The sequence below is a fragment of the Petromyzon marinus genome, chromosome 28, assembly GCF_048934315.1.
Source record: "Petromyzon marinus isolate PM22_M1 ecotype Great Lakes invasive population chromosome 28, UKy_Petmar_22M1.pri1.0, whole genome shotgun sequence".
Taxonomy (NCBI): Eukaryota; Metazoa; Chordata; class Hyperoartia; order Petromyzontiformes; family Petromyzontidae; genus Petromyzon; species Petromyzon marinus.
The window spans coordinates 1116347-1131433 of NC_133694.1; the positions used below are offsets into that span (position 1 = coordinate 1116347).

The 15087-nt window shown below is 55.8% G+C and overlaps 1 protein-coding gene across 2 annotated transcripts in view; it reads right to left on the minus strand.

The window, feature by feature from the left end:
- LOC116946850 (agrin-like) overlaps positions 1-10993 on the minus strand; it is a 156263-nt gene extending 145270 nt beyond the window's left edge. Inside the window, exons 1-2 of one of the 2 annotated variants that reach the window (XM_032962053.2) lie at positions 9890-10993; positions 4508-4769 (exon numbers count right to left, since the gene is read on the minus strand). In XM_032962053.2, the coding sequence (XP_032817944.1) occupies positions 4508-4769; positions 9890-10120 (493 nt within the window). In that variant the 5' untranslated portion in view covers positions 10121-10993. The remainder of the gene's footprint in view (positions 1-4507; positions 4770-9889) is intronic. The other variant, XM_032962054.2, reaches the window with a different exon arrangement.
- Between the last annotated feature and the right edge of the window lie 4094 nt (positions 10994-15087).

Below are 15087 nucleotides of genomic sequence, written 5' to 3' on the forward strand. Positions count from 1 at the left end.
CGGGCCAGTAGTTTAGCGCGGTTGGCAGGGGATGAGATCGAGGCCCATCTCTCCATAGCCCGGCAGCTGGACGCACATCCCCACCCCCCTCCCCCCTCCCACAGGGCACGGCTGTGGAGCGCGTGGCTCTCGGTTCCCATCTGCGGCGTTGCTCGAGAGCGTCCGCGACGGAGAAATTCCCCTGGCTCCGGATCTGCAGCCGTGAACGTGAAACGCTCCCTAGAAATTAATGCCCCACCGCAGTCGGATTTTTGTTGTTTTGTTGGCGCCGGCTACGGCCGCCGCCGCTGCTGCTTCGCGCCGTCACGTGGCCCAGCTTGGGGGGCTGCGGCGGCGCGTGGCCCATGGCTCACGATCCCGACGGAGGTCGAGAATCGAAAATCCCGGGTCGGAGGATCCACTCATCATCACCATCAATATCATCATCATCACCACCAGCATCGTTCGTCTGGGGTGAATACATTGAAAACCACTTCATGGGAGGTCCGCAGTGATGGTGCGAGAGAGAGAGACTGGCCCCTGACACACTAATGTGGATATTATTACATTTGTCTCAGGGCCATCAAGAGAGATGAACACCACGGAGCCGAGAGAGGCCCGTTGACCATCTCCTTCGTTTCTCCCAATCGCGTTTGTCCTGGAGTAAAGATTGACGCACGGCGCGCAGCGGCAGCGTCATCACCACCGCGTGTGGGAAAATGGACCCCGGAAATGACGTCACAAAGCTTCTTCTGAGGTCGCTGCAATTCCGTGCTTAGCTACGCGTTTTTAAACGCCCCGCAAACGAAGCGATTTAACTCTCCCGAGCTGGAAATTTTCAACGTAAAGTGGTGTTTTACTTTTGTGCAGCCATCGACAACCGGGCCGAGACCATCAACTCGTGACGACCGAGAACCCGGTTTAAACGCGGACAGTTAAAACCTGGATTCCAACCCATGCCCTCGGCATTGCCGGTTCTGGAAATGTAAGTTACATTCTTGACGCGTTGTTATCCCTTCATAATAATAATATGAAAAACAATAGCAAAGTGTTCACTCGCTCTGGATGAGAGAGAGCGACTCAGAGACACGAGGAGGGGGAGGAGGAACCACAGTCCAAGTGTGAAGGCAGCAGCCACTTTCTAAGAAGTCGGTGCTACCAACAATTGCCCAAGCTTTGCGATCCTCTATGAATTCTGATATTTGGGTTCCGGATCACGGATCGAAGCTCACGTCAATCCGAATACGAGCAAGGTGATCGAGGTGATCGAAATGTGCGTGGAGGTGATTGACTTGCCCGGCGCTGCCTGCTCGGCGCTCGGCCTCCGACACATTCCACCCCCGTCAACTCCGCACCACTCTTTCCAAAATAAAATTAATCCACACACGACGTACCGCGCCTCGCGCACGTTGCCGCAAACATTTTTCAAATTCCCAGCACAGCAGCGCCAGCTGTCCGCTGAGAAGTGACCCATGGCGTCTGTGCTGTGGAACACGGGCTGGGAGACGGGGCCGAGGATGCGAGCGAGTGAGCGAGCACATCTCCTGGTGGTGTAGGTGATGGATCTCCTGGTGGTGTGGGTGGTGGATCTCCTGGTGGTGTAGGTGATGGATCTCCTGGTGGTGTAGGTGGTGGATCTCCTGGTGGTGTAGGTGATGGATCTCCTGGTGGTGTAGGTGGTGGATCTCCTGGTGGTGTAGGTGATGCATCTCCTGGTGGTGTAGGTGGTGGATCTCCTGGTGGTGTGGGTGGTGGATCTCCTGTTGGTGTAGGTGGTGGATCTCCTGGTGGTGTGGGTGATGGATCTCCTGGTGGTGTGGGTGATGGATCTCCTGGTGGTGTAGGTGGTGGATCTCCTGGTGGAGTAGGTGATGCATCTCCTGGTGGTGTAGGTGGTGGATCTCCTGGTGGTGTGGGTGGTGGATCTCCTGGTGGTGTAGGTGGTGGATCTCCTGGTGGTGTGGGTGGTGGATCTCCTGGTGGTGTGGATGGTGAATCTCCTGGTGGTGTGGGTGGTGGATCTCCTGGTGGTGTGGGTGGTGGATCTCCTGGTGGTGTGAGTGGTGAATCTCCTGGTGGTGTAGGTGGTGGATCTCCTGGTGGTGTGGGTGATGGATCTCCTGGTGGTGTGGGTGATGGATCTCCTGGTGGTGTGAGTGCTGGATCTCCTGGTGGTGTGAGTGGTGGATCTCCTGGTGGTGTGAGTGGTGGATCTCCTGGTGGTGTAGGTGATGGATCTCCTGGTGGTGTGGGTGGTGGATCTCCTGGTGGTGTGGGTGGTGGATCTCCTGGTGGTGTAGGTGGTGGATCTCCTGGTGGTGTGGGTGATGGATCTCCTGGTGGTGTAGGTGGTGGATCTCCTGGTGGTGTGAGTGGTGGATCTACTGGTGGTGTAAGTGGTGGATCTCCTGGTGGTGTGGGTGGTGGATCTCCTGTTGGTGTGGGAGGTGGATCTCCTGGTGGTGTGGGTGGTGAATCTCCTGGTGGTGTGGGTGGTGGATCTCCTGGTGGCGTGGGTGGTGGATCTCCTGGTGGTGTGAGTGGTGAATCTCCTGGTGGTGTAGGTGGTGGATCTCCTGGTGGTGTGGGTGATGGATCTCCTGGTGGTGTGGGTGATAGATCTCCTGGTGGTGTGAGTGGTGGATCTCCTGGTGGTGTGAGTGGTGGATCTCCTGGTGGTGTGAGTGGTGGTTCTCCTGGTGGTGTAGGTGGTGGATCTCCTGGTGGTGTAGGTGGTGGATCTCCTGGTGGTGTGGGTGGTAGATCTCCTGGTGGTGTGGGTGGTGGATCTCCTGGTGGTGTGAGTGGTGGATCTCCTGGTGGTGTGAGTGGTGGATCTCCTGGTGGTGTGAGTGGTGGATCTCCTGGTGGTGTAGGTGATGGATCTCCTGGTGGTGTGGGTGGTGGATCTCCTGGTGGTGTGAGTGGTGGATCTCCTGGTGGTGTAGGTGGTGGATCTCCTGGTGGTGTGGGTGATGGATCTCCTGGTGGTGTGGGTGATGGATCTCCTGGTGGTGTGAGTGGTGGATCTCCTGGTGGTGTGAGTGGTGGATCTCCTGGTGGTGTGAGTGGTGGATCTCCAGGTGGTGTGGGTGATGAATCTCCTGGTGGTGTGAGTGGTGGATCTCCTGGTGGTGTGAGTGGTGGATCTCCTGGTGGTGTGGGTGGTGGATCTCCTGGTGGTGTGGGTGGTGGATCTCCTGGTGGTGTGAGTGGTGGATCTCCAGGTGGTGTGGGTGATGAATCTCCTGGTGGTGTGAGTGGTGGATCTCCTGGTGGTGTGAGTGGTGGATCTCCTGGTGGTGTGGGTGGTGGATCTCCAGGTGGTGTGGGTGATGAATCTCCTGGTGGTGTGAGTGGTAGATCTCCTGGTAGTGTGGGTGGTGGATCTCCTGGTGGTGTGAGTGGTGGATCTCCTGGTGGTGTGAGTGGTGGATCTCCTGGTGGTGTGAGTGGTGGATCTCCAGGTGGTGTGGGTGGTGGATCTCTTGGTGGTGTGGGTGGTGGATCTCCTGGTGGTGTGGGTGGTGGATCTCCTGTGGTGTGGGTGGTGAATCTCCTGGTGGTGTGGGTGGTGGATCTCCTGTGGTGTGGGTGGTGAATCTCCTGGTGGTCTGGGTGGTGGATCTCCTGGTGGTGTGAGTAGTGGATCTCCTGGTGGTGTGGGTGGTGGATCTCCTGGTGGTGTGGGTGGTGGATCTCCTGGTAGTGTGAGTGGTGGATCTCCTGGTGGTGTGGGTGGTGGATCTCCAGGTGGTGTGGGTGGTGGATCTCCTGGTGGTGTGGGTGGTGGATCTCCTGGTGGTGTGGGTGGTGGATCTCCTGGTGGTGTGGGTGGTGGATCTCCTGGTGGTGTGGGTGGTGGATCTCCTGGTGGTGTGGGTGGTGGATCTCCTGGTGGTGTGGGTGGTGGATCTCCTGGTAGTGTGGGTGGTGGATCTCCTGGTGGTGTGGGTGGTGGATCTCCAGGTGGTGTGGGTGGTGGATCTCCTGGTGGTGTGGGTGGTGGATCTCCTGGTGGTGTGGCTGGTGGATCAAATGGTGGTGTGAGTGGTGGATCTCCTGGTGGTGTGGGTGGTGGATCTCCTGGTGGTGTGGGTGGTGGATCTCCTGGTGGTGTGGGGTGGTGGATCTCCTGGTGGTGTGGGTGGTGGATCTCCTGGTGGTGTGGGTGGTGAATCTCCTGGTGGTGTGGGTGGTGGATCTCCTGGTGGTGTGGGTGGTGGATCACCTGATGGTGTAGGTGGTGGATCTCCTGGTGGTGTGGGTGGTGGATCTCCTGGTGGTGTGGGTGGTGGATCTCCTGGTGGTGTGGGTCATGCAACTCTTGGTGGAACAGATCGTGGACCTCCCGAGTGGTGGAGATGATGGCACCCCTGGTAGTACAGGTGGTGGAACTCATGGTGGCCTCAAGTGATGGACCTCTGTGTGGTGCAGACGATGGAACTAATTAATGTTCACCGTCGACGGTGGGCCTCATGGCGGGGGAGCACCTGGCGGAACACGCGGACGCCCGAGCGTCGCTCACCTTGCACGGCGAGCTCCACCTTCTCGAGGTTGCGCAGGGAGATGCGGATGAGGCTTGAGTTGAGCTGGAGCAGCTCGTGGTGCTCGGGCCACAGCTCGTTGGCGGCGGGGTTGAGCAAGAAGATGCGTGTGTCGCCCGTCGACACCTGGTTGTCGCAGATGCTCGGCTCGCCGAAGCCGCCCACCATCACCTTGCGGCCGCCGTCCATGAGCGCGTTCGGGGACAGGGTCTCGCGGCCCTTGAGGAAGCGCCACACGCGCACCTGGGGACGCACACAAAACAGAGAGTGGCGAGATGTTAACTGCCTCGCCGGGTATGTAGAAGCTCGTTGGTTCGATCCCGACCCCTGATGCCTGCTGTATTTTTGGAGTTTGCGCGTCTCTCTCTCTCTCGCTCTACCAGTGGTCGCGTCGATTTTCTCCGGGTCCTCCGGCTTTTCCCTCCACATTTAGACTCAATGTCACGCGTTTAGAGTATCTGGCCACCATGCATTTCCCACGCGATAAGCCACTTCGCTGAGCTATGATTTGTGAAGCCAGGTTGCTTCTGAAAGAGAGCTGTGTAGCTCAGTGGTGCGCCTTACCTGGTCAAATAAAAACATTTTTTAATTGCTTAGATTACTCGTGGACTCGTCTCTCCGTGCGGAGTGCCCCACTGGAGGTGAGACTCGCGGAGTGACACCGCTCCCCCCTCCGAGGGCGACGCAATCGGTCACCGTGAGCCAGAGCCCTTCCCACCCCTCAAGGTGCCTTGTGCCACCGCCAGCCGCTGACCGCACGCAAACGTCGCTGGCTGCCATCGAGGAGCGTGGGTGAGCAACGACGAACCGGACACCACGGTCCAATAAAATCACACTCGCATGTTTATTTACTTACTTGTCCATGGACCGGCGGGGCCTTCTGAACGTGAAGCATCTCAACAGCCAAGGCTCGGGCGCCACGGTTTATTGCACGTGATAGATGTTGACTCTGTTTATAACAGCGCCAGTGTTATGTCGCCATGTATAGAGCGAGAGTATATTGTGGTAGAGTGTGGGGAGCGGTCGTGCTCACAGTCAACACCGGTGACGATTATCTGCACCGGTCCTGGGCCTCCCCAAGGTCGGCGTCAAATCAGTACCTGGTGTGGTGTGTAAACATCGCCACTAGGGAGACAAAGGCGGCCGAGCATGGTGTTGGCCATCCACCCCTCGTGTGCCGTGCTCGCTAACAGCACTTGCCCCAACAGCCTGTTTGGGGCTGGAGAAGAGATGGACTGATGCGGCACAGAAAGATGTCGAGCTGATTGGGCTCGCAGATGCTTGGTTCTAGTAGTGCACGATCGGCCCCTGTGGAGGAGGCTCGTGAAGGACGCTGCTGCTACTGGGCAGTTGGAGGCAGTCGCCCTCCAACAAGAACGGAGGTCAGAGGAGCGACGCTCACAACAACGAGCGGAGCGCCGGCTGACTAAATCGCAACAAGTTAGCACAATGTGGTGCACAGGTGGTGGGAGCATCTGCCAGTCATCGCAGTCGACCCATGACACCTGGGTCTGTTCCGTGACCTTCCTGTTCAGCCAGCAGCGAGAGCCTTCGACACTTGGCGGCATAGCCCCTTCTTGGTGCACCTAGCCTGGCACAAGCGCCGTGGTTGCGTCACCGCAGTTGAGTGGTTGTTGTTGGTGGTGGTGTGTACGTGTGTGTGTTCCCACACTGGGCTGGCGGGACACTGTACGGAGTTTAGATCCTCCTCCGCTCCGAGCGAAGGTTGCGAGAGCCGCGCATGACGCGGGGATTTTTTTTTTGTTAAAATCCGCGAGTGGCAACTTGGGGTTACTCTTTGGTGCTTTCGGTAAAGTCACGGAGAAAGATAGAGTACGACGTTTCGATTGCAACACAAGCAACCGTCATCAGGTAGAACTAAATTTGAGAGAGACAAAACACAGACACGGAGACGCAGACAGACAAGCAGAGAGAGACACACAGAGACACACAGAGAGAGACACAACACAGAGACACACAGAGACACATAGACACACAACACAGAGACACAACACAGACACACAGAGAGAGACACAACACAGAGACACAGAGAGACACATAACACAGAGACACACAGAGATACATAGACACAACACAGAGACACAGAGAGACACACAACACAGACACACAGAGACAACATAGAGACACACAGACAGACACACAGGCAGAGAGAGACAACACAGAAACACACAGAGAGAGACACGCAACATAGACACAGAGAGAGAGACACACAACACAGACACACAGAGAGAGACACACAACACAGACACACAGAGAGACACACAACACAGACACACAGAGACACACAGAGACAACACAGAGACACACAGACAGACACACAAGCAGAGAGAGACACACAACACAGAAACACACAGAGAGAGACACGCAACATAGACACACAGAGACACAGAGAGAGACAACACAGAGACACACAGAGAGAGACACACACAACATAGACACACAACAGAGACACAGAGAGAGACAACACAGAGACACACAGAGAGACACACAGAGAGAGAGAGACAACACAGAGACACACAGAGAGAGAGACACAACATAGACACACAGAGACACACAACACAGAGACACAGAGAGAGACAACACAGAGACACACAGAGAGACAACACAGAGACACACAGAGAGAGAGACAACACAGAGACACACAGAGAGAGACACACAACACACACACACAGAGACCCAATGCCTCTGTGTAGAGGCCTTAAAACCAAAGAGTAATTCCTGCAGTCACGAAAGCTTCAAATCAACTTGGGGTTGTTAAAAGTCGCTTGGTTTGTGTTTACTACCTGTGACCGCATGGCGGGGGAACAAACCGGTTAATACCGGTTTTGCCCCAACGTATGAAAGAAAGTGTTTAGAAGTAAACATCGGACTGGAGAAATCCGATGAGCTATGAAGCTCTTATGTCACAGACGTCCTAGAGGACATCGCCATTGTCGCCTCTTGAGCCGTGAAACGAATGGAGGAGGTCGCTGCTGCCCCAACAGGGGCGTGACGGAGGCTCGCAGCGCGCCGTGCATCGCAAGTCAGCGGGCGTCGGTTCCATTCGACCTCTCGGCGCGGCAGCTTGAAGAATGAGGCAAGTTTCTTAAACCCACCGCTCTCTCTCTCTCTCTATCTCTCTCTTTCCCGGCAGTTGTTCAATGGGGTACAGCAGAGGCACGGCTGGCCGATCGAGAGGTGGCCTGTGGCGGGGGGGTAAAGTGTGGGTGCTCCCTTCTCTGCCAAGGCGTCTGCTACGCGTGGAAGATTAGGCCAAACGTCACCCTCCACTCGGTGCATTCATCACCAACAATCTACTGAAATCGATTGCCGGGCCCTGCCGTTTTGGATGGATTCTAAAAAAACGGTTACCGGTTTTTGTTGTTGTGTTTGTTTAGCCGATCATCGTTTTGAAGAATCAAACTTCGCGTCGAGGGGGAACGGACGCAGCGGCGTGACCAGGGACGGCTTCCCTCTCATCTCGGAGCGCCACACGGGAGTTTGAATCGGTGGTCGAGTCGTCACCATGACGACAGCCACGTGGTGGGGGGGGGGGGGCACGTGGATGTCGTCACCATGACGACATACACGTGGAGGGGGGCCCACGTGTATGTCGTCACCATGACGACAGCCACGTGGTGGGGGGGGGGGGCACGTGGCCTGCACCGCTCACACGCCGTGGCTGCTCTGTGCGCGACCTCTTCGCGATCGACGCTGCAATTTTGTTGCTCCTGCTTGGAACACAGTTGCGCAATTCGTCAACGTCATCATCATCAGCCATTAATGATCTATACACTGTTGGATGAAGGATTTCCTGCCCCCCCCCCATCACCGCAAGCTACTGCGATCTCTCACTATCGAGGCTGCGACGCAAGAGCGACCCTGCCAGCGACCGCGCGTGAACGCAACACTCCGCTCCATGTCCGCGGGCTGCACGTCCCCTCTCGGGCGCATTTAGCTCCCGTGGGTGCCACTCCGGAGTCGCCAGCAACCTCCGAGTTCATCAGCGCGACATCCCCTCCTCACGGACGCGTTCCATTCCTTTGGCTGTCACTGGGTTGTTCGTCTCGACCACAGGACCACCACCATCATCACCACCATCACCACCATCATCACCATCATCACCATTCCCCCCTCGTCTAGCCATGACGCGTCCTGCCAAATCCCACTCGAGACAACGTGGTGATGCCTCTTGACGGTCACTGCGTCGCTTTCAGATGCGCTTCCGCGGCCGTCTGGAACGCTCTTCCTTCCCTTGTTAGGAAGCCACTGGGAGATATGCACTTTTAAATCATCATCTAGATTTACAAACTAGTTTCTTTAGAACTACTTTTCAGCTTTTAGTTTGTTGTCCTTCCCCCGCTCCTTCGATCAGCGCGGTTGGCTACGTGCGAAAGAAGTTCGACACCCGTACATACTCAAACCTGTGTGTCTGCGCTCTGGTCTATGGAACACCTGGACAATCTATCTTCCGTGACTGCCGATATCTTAAATAACTAAATAAGCATTGGTGAGGCGATGCAGGTGCAAGGACAGACGCTCGATTGGGCCGTCAAAAACGGAATTGCCGGAAAAATGTTTTGCAATAATTATTATATAAGAACATGCATCTAAAGTCGTTATGGAAGTGTGTCACTTTGCCTGCGGGGAGTGAGATTGGTCTGTCACGCCTCGACAACTTCTCCACGCCGGAGAATTCCACGTTTCCACGGCGATGACGCTCTGAAGAAGGGACCATTGCCCGGAACGTCGCCTATTATATTTAGCAGTGTTCCTTTTAAGGCCACACACGGACACACAGAGCGGCGTTGTCCTTTTGTCAATCCACTGCTGGATGAGGACCTCTCCACGTCGTGCGGGAGGCAGGGGAGGGGGGGTATTTGACCATACTTCGCCACGCTAGTCAGTGCGGCTTGGTGAAGGTGTGGGAGCACGGACAGACCCAGGCCGCGTAGAAGTACAGTACAACTACGGAGTTTTCTGCACCACCCTCTGCTGCCCGCCACGAGGAAGCAAATAAAAAACGTTGCGGCTCCGTCGTTCGGCCCCCCACTGCTCGGTCACCGTGCCCCCCACTGCTGGGTCCCCGTGCCCCCCACTGCTGGGTCCCCGTGCCCCCCATTGCTGGGTCCCCGTGCCCCCCACTGCTGGGTCCCCGTGTCCCCCACTGCTGGGTCCCCGTGCCCCCCACTGCTGGGTCCCCGTGCCCCCCACTGCTGGGTCCCCGTGCCTCCCCCCACCAAGATCCCCGCTGTGTCCACGTGAGTCCACGTGTGTGCCCCCCCCCCCGCGTGTGCGCCCCCCCCCCGTGTGTGTGCCCCCCCCCCCCCCGCGTGTGCGCCCCCCGCTCCCCCGCATCTCACCATGCCCGCGTAGGTGTGCAGCACGGGGTCCCTGTGGAGGATCTCCTCCACGGTCCCCGTGAGGACCACGTTGGCCGCCTCCTCGCGCTGCTCGAGGGCCGCGTCGCCGCGCACGCAGTCGGCGCTGCCGAGCCAGCGGAGCCGCGCCGCGCGGCTCCCCCCGCCGCCCAGCGCCAGCAGCAGCAGCAGTGGCAAGGGGCACCCCCAGCGGCAGTAGCGGAAAGGCGACATGGTGCCCACACCGTCCACGTCTGCGCGTGTCTCTCTCTCTCTGTGTCCGCGTGCCTCTTGTCCACGTGTCTGTCCGTGTGTCTCCCTGTCTCCGTGTGTCTCCCTGTCTCCGTGTGTCTCCGTGTGTCTCCCTGTCTCCGTGTGTCGTCTCCCTGTCTCCGTGTGCCCGCCCGCGTCTCCGCTCACCCCTCGCCTCTGCACCTGAGCGCTGTCTCCGATAGTACTCCCACCCTACCTGTCCCCGTGTCTCCGCGTTTCGGTCTCACTTGGACTCCCTCTCTCTCTCCCTGCTGTCTCGCGGTGTCCCCCCTGTATGCGTCTCCCTGTCTCCGTCTGCGTCTCCCGCTCCGTCTCCCCGCGTCTCTCGTCGCATCCGCAACTTCCCCCCGCACGCAGTCCCGGGTCTCGGACGCGACTCCTACGCGGAGGGTGGTGCAGGGCGATGCAGGGCGATGCGCGACTTTCTCAACCCGCGACACCAGCGCCTCGCCTGCGAGCGTAGGGGTCCCGTGCGGAGCCCCGGTGGAGCTGGGGAGGGCTGAAGAGGCGGCGGGTTGGGGGAGCCCGCGGTGTCCGCAGCGACTCGAGCTCTCGAGAGCCGAGAGCGGGGACGCGGAGAGTGAAGCGAGGGGCTTCGCTTCATTTGCATAACTTATGCGGCTCTCCAGCGGGCAACGGGCACGCCCCGCTTAGCCTCCTCCTCTCTGTGACCTCTCTCGCTTCTCTCTCTCTCTCGCCTCTCCTGCCGTCTTTGGCCTCTCCCTTCTCTCTCCTCCTCTCTGTGACCTCTCTCGCTTCTCCTTCTGGCAGCGCTCTCTCCCTTCTCTCTCTCTCGCCTCTCCTGCCGTCTTTGGCCTCTCCCTTCTCTCTCCTCCTCTCTGCGCGCACTACCGATCCCTTCTCTCTGTTTCCCTTACCTCCCCCCCCTCCCCCCTCTCTCTCTGCCTTCTGGTCCTCTCTTCGCCTCTTCTTCCTTATCCACGCTCTCTCTCTCTCTCTGTTATTTTCGTGTAAACATAGGTACCCCTACCGCAACTACACACCACAACCACACCTGTAACACACACACACACAGCCACATACTCCCACCATAATCACACCTGTAACACACACACAGCCACATACTCCCACCATAATCACACCTGTAACACACACAGCCACACACTCCCACCATAATCACACCTGTAACACACACAGCCACACACTCCCACCATAATCACACCTGTAACACACACACATCCACACACTCCCACCATAATCACACCTGTAACACACACACACATCCACACACTCCCACCATAATCACACCTGTAACACACACAGCCACACACTCCTACCATAATCACACCTGTAACACACACATCCACACACTCCCACCATAATCACACCTGTAACACACACACACAGCCACACACTCCCACCACAATCACACCTGTAACACACAGCCACACAGTCCCACCATAATCACACCTGTAACATACACACAGCCACATACGCCCACCATAATCACACCTGTAACACACACACAGCCACACACTCCCACCACAATCACACCTGTAACATACACACAGCCACACACTCCCACCATAATCACACCTGTAACACACACACACAGCCACACACTCTCACCATAATCACACCTGTGACACACACACAGCCACACACTCCCACCACAATCACACCTGTAACATACACACAGCCACACACTCCCACCGTAATCACACCTGTAACACACACACAGCCACACACTCTCACCATAATCACACCTGTAACACACACACACACAGCCACACACTCCCACCACAATCACACCTGTGACACACACACAGCCACACACTCCCACCACAATCACACCTGTAACACACATAGCCACACACTCCCACCATAATCACACCTGTAACACACACACAGCCACACACTCCCACCATAATCACACCTGTAACACACACAGCCACACACTCCCCACCATAATCACACCTGTAACACACACACAGCCACGTACTCCCACCATAATCACACCTGTAACGCACACAGCCACACACTCCCACCATAATCACACCTATGACACACACACAGCCACACACTCCCACCATAATCACACCTGTAACACACACACAGCCACACACTCCCCACCATAATCACACCTGTAACACACACACAGGCACACACTCCCACTATAATCACACCTGTAACACACACAGCCACACACTCCCACCATAATCACACCTGTAACACACACAGCCACACACTCCCACCATAATCACACCTGTAACACACACAGCCACACACTCCCACCATAATCACACCTATGACACACACACAGCCACATACTCCCACCATAATCACACCTGTAACACACACACAGCCACACACTCCCACCATAATCACACCTATGACACACACACAGCCACACACTCCCACCATAATCACACCTGTAACACACACAGCCACACACTCCCACCATAATCACACCTATGACACACACACAGCCACACACTCCCACCATAATCACACCTGTAACACACACACAGCCACACACTCCCACCATAATCACACCTATGACACACACACAGCCACACACTCCCACCACAATCACACCTCTAACACACAATCTCAAACCCACACTCTGCTCCACCACAACCATGTTTCCTCGCCTCCCTTGTGCGTATGTTGAACTTCTTTCGCACTCTACGTAGCCAACCGTGCTGTGGGGAAGGACAAGAGGCCTTCACACGACTCGAGTGCATGAACGATGAATGAATTTCTAAGCCATCTGCTCTGTAATCCATTCATTCAGCAGCCCCCGGAATCCATCACCAGCCCCTCCCCCCGCCTGCCCCAAGCGGTCCCCTGCCACTTCTCACCGCTAGGCGGCGCTGCGTCTCACGAGCGATGAGGTGGATCGATTCCGCAACCGATGATTCGTTCCATGAATCGATTACGTTAAAATACTCATTCTGTTGAATGTATCGCCCTCCAGCGGCTGTAGAAGTCACGTGAACCCATTACGTACACGACAATCACCAACGGAACATGGTCGATCCACTGCTGGATAAGCTCTACCCCGAGCCGCCGCACTCATCTCTCACGGCCCTGAGCTTTAACAATGCACCCAGACGTTGTGATCCCGTGCCCCGACTGGACATATGTGAAAGAGCTTTATAGCTCACCGGATTCCTCCTGCAGTAAAACGCCTGATTTTGACGTGCACACGAACCAATTCATCGCTCAATCTCCCTTCCTGGACGTTATTCTCGGACGCGTGCCATGCCTAGGCCGCTGTTCTGTTGTTAGTCTCGACCACGGGACCAGCTGCGTCTCGCCACGCGTCCTGTCAAAGCCCACTCACGTTTCCTAACGCAATTTACTCTACCACGGCCTATATTTAAACTTAACATTGCAGTGGGTATGAAGGGCGAATGGGAAAAAAAAACGCATGTCAGGCCTGTGAAGAGTGCTTGGGAATGTACTAGAACTTTAAACAAGAGCATGTATTTGAAATACCGATGTTTGTTAGGTTCCTTAAAGCGAATCGAGAATAATGTACCGTGCCATTATGGACGGCAAAGTGGCGGTGGCAACACCCTGCGCCTCACAGCACGTTACCGAGTTCGATTACCGACCCGGGTGGCTGTGTGGAACTCAATAAAACTCTCCCTCGATACGCGCGAGTTTATTCCAGTCTCTGCAGTCTTCCCAAGGCCAAAACACGCAATGTCAACTGTGCTCGCCAGACATCTAAACGCTGAAGGTACCTACAAATGACTCGATTGGGCTCACACCGCAGCAACGTCGCTCCCTCACTTCAAGTCTTAGAATTCGAAGGTAGTGGCATTCAAACGAAGGTGGGGATACATTTGGACAGACGACCCATGTGTGGAGGAAACTGGAGCGTTTGAAGTCTGACTGGGGATGCTGGACGTTAACTTCAATCTATCATGAAACAAAATAGACCAGCCTAAAAATTAGGGTTGGTGAATAAATGCGTCGGGCAATTGAACACACCAGGCTGTGCGCGCAAGGAAGGTGTTCCTGTTCTGGTTTATCATTCACGCGTTCCAAGTGCACCTCTCCCAAGGGTAACATTGACGCATCTTTTATTCAATGGGTTTCACGTCTTGCGTGAAAACCGCCAAATGGATTTGGAAAATATATTAAATGCGCCAGCAGACATTTTCGCCATTGAAGGATTCATTAAAAGTGATAGCCATTGCAGTTCAAGTCACCGTACAAAATAATCCAAATTGCCAAAAGTCGGAATGTGATTGGAACAAGTGGAGAATATTTTCTAAGACCGAATACCTTGGGCGGGCTGCACATTAATAGAGCTCAGTCACCTGCAGCAGCTAAGCAGGAGACCCTCAGTGACGGAAGCGACCAAGTACAGCACTAAAGTTAGAAAGTATCGCAAGGTCAAAACCATCCCCCCTATCGTCCTCGATTAGTGTGGCCAAGATGCCTGCAGTGACATGGGGAAATTTTGCAGTTAATACTTTTCCTGTGGCAGGCCTGATGTGCTGCGGGTGGCCTGAAATTAGTTGCAGGCTGTCCATCGACCACCCCATGCAAAGACAATGCCCACGTATGGCAGCACAAGCCAGCAGGTGATGGCAACACGTGGCACCACAACAAGCACTGTGGCGTCATTCCACGGCCGCCCCGTTGATGTGAATTAAGGCCGAGTTGACTTGTGGAGGCCCAGGCCCAACCCTGCTACCACTTGCAACTGACGGCAATATTTCTGGCTTTGCGGCACATTAACCACTGCACATTGTACGTTTAAGTTCTTTTGCACCATACATAGCCAACTGCGCTAAATCGGAGGTGCGGGCAAGGGAAACCATACCGTATGTACGTATAAACACCTTTTGCAACGTGGACAACCTCGCCCGCTCGTGCAATCTCACAAGACGGCCATCTTCGCATTGCGTCAGCTGAAGACCAGGGAATAAGCACACGGCTCCGTC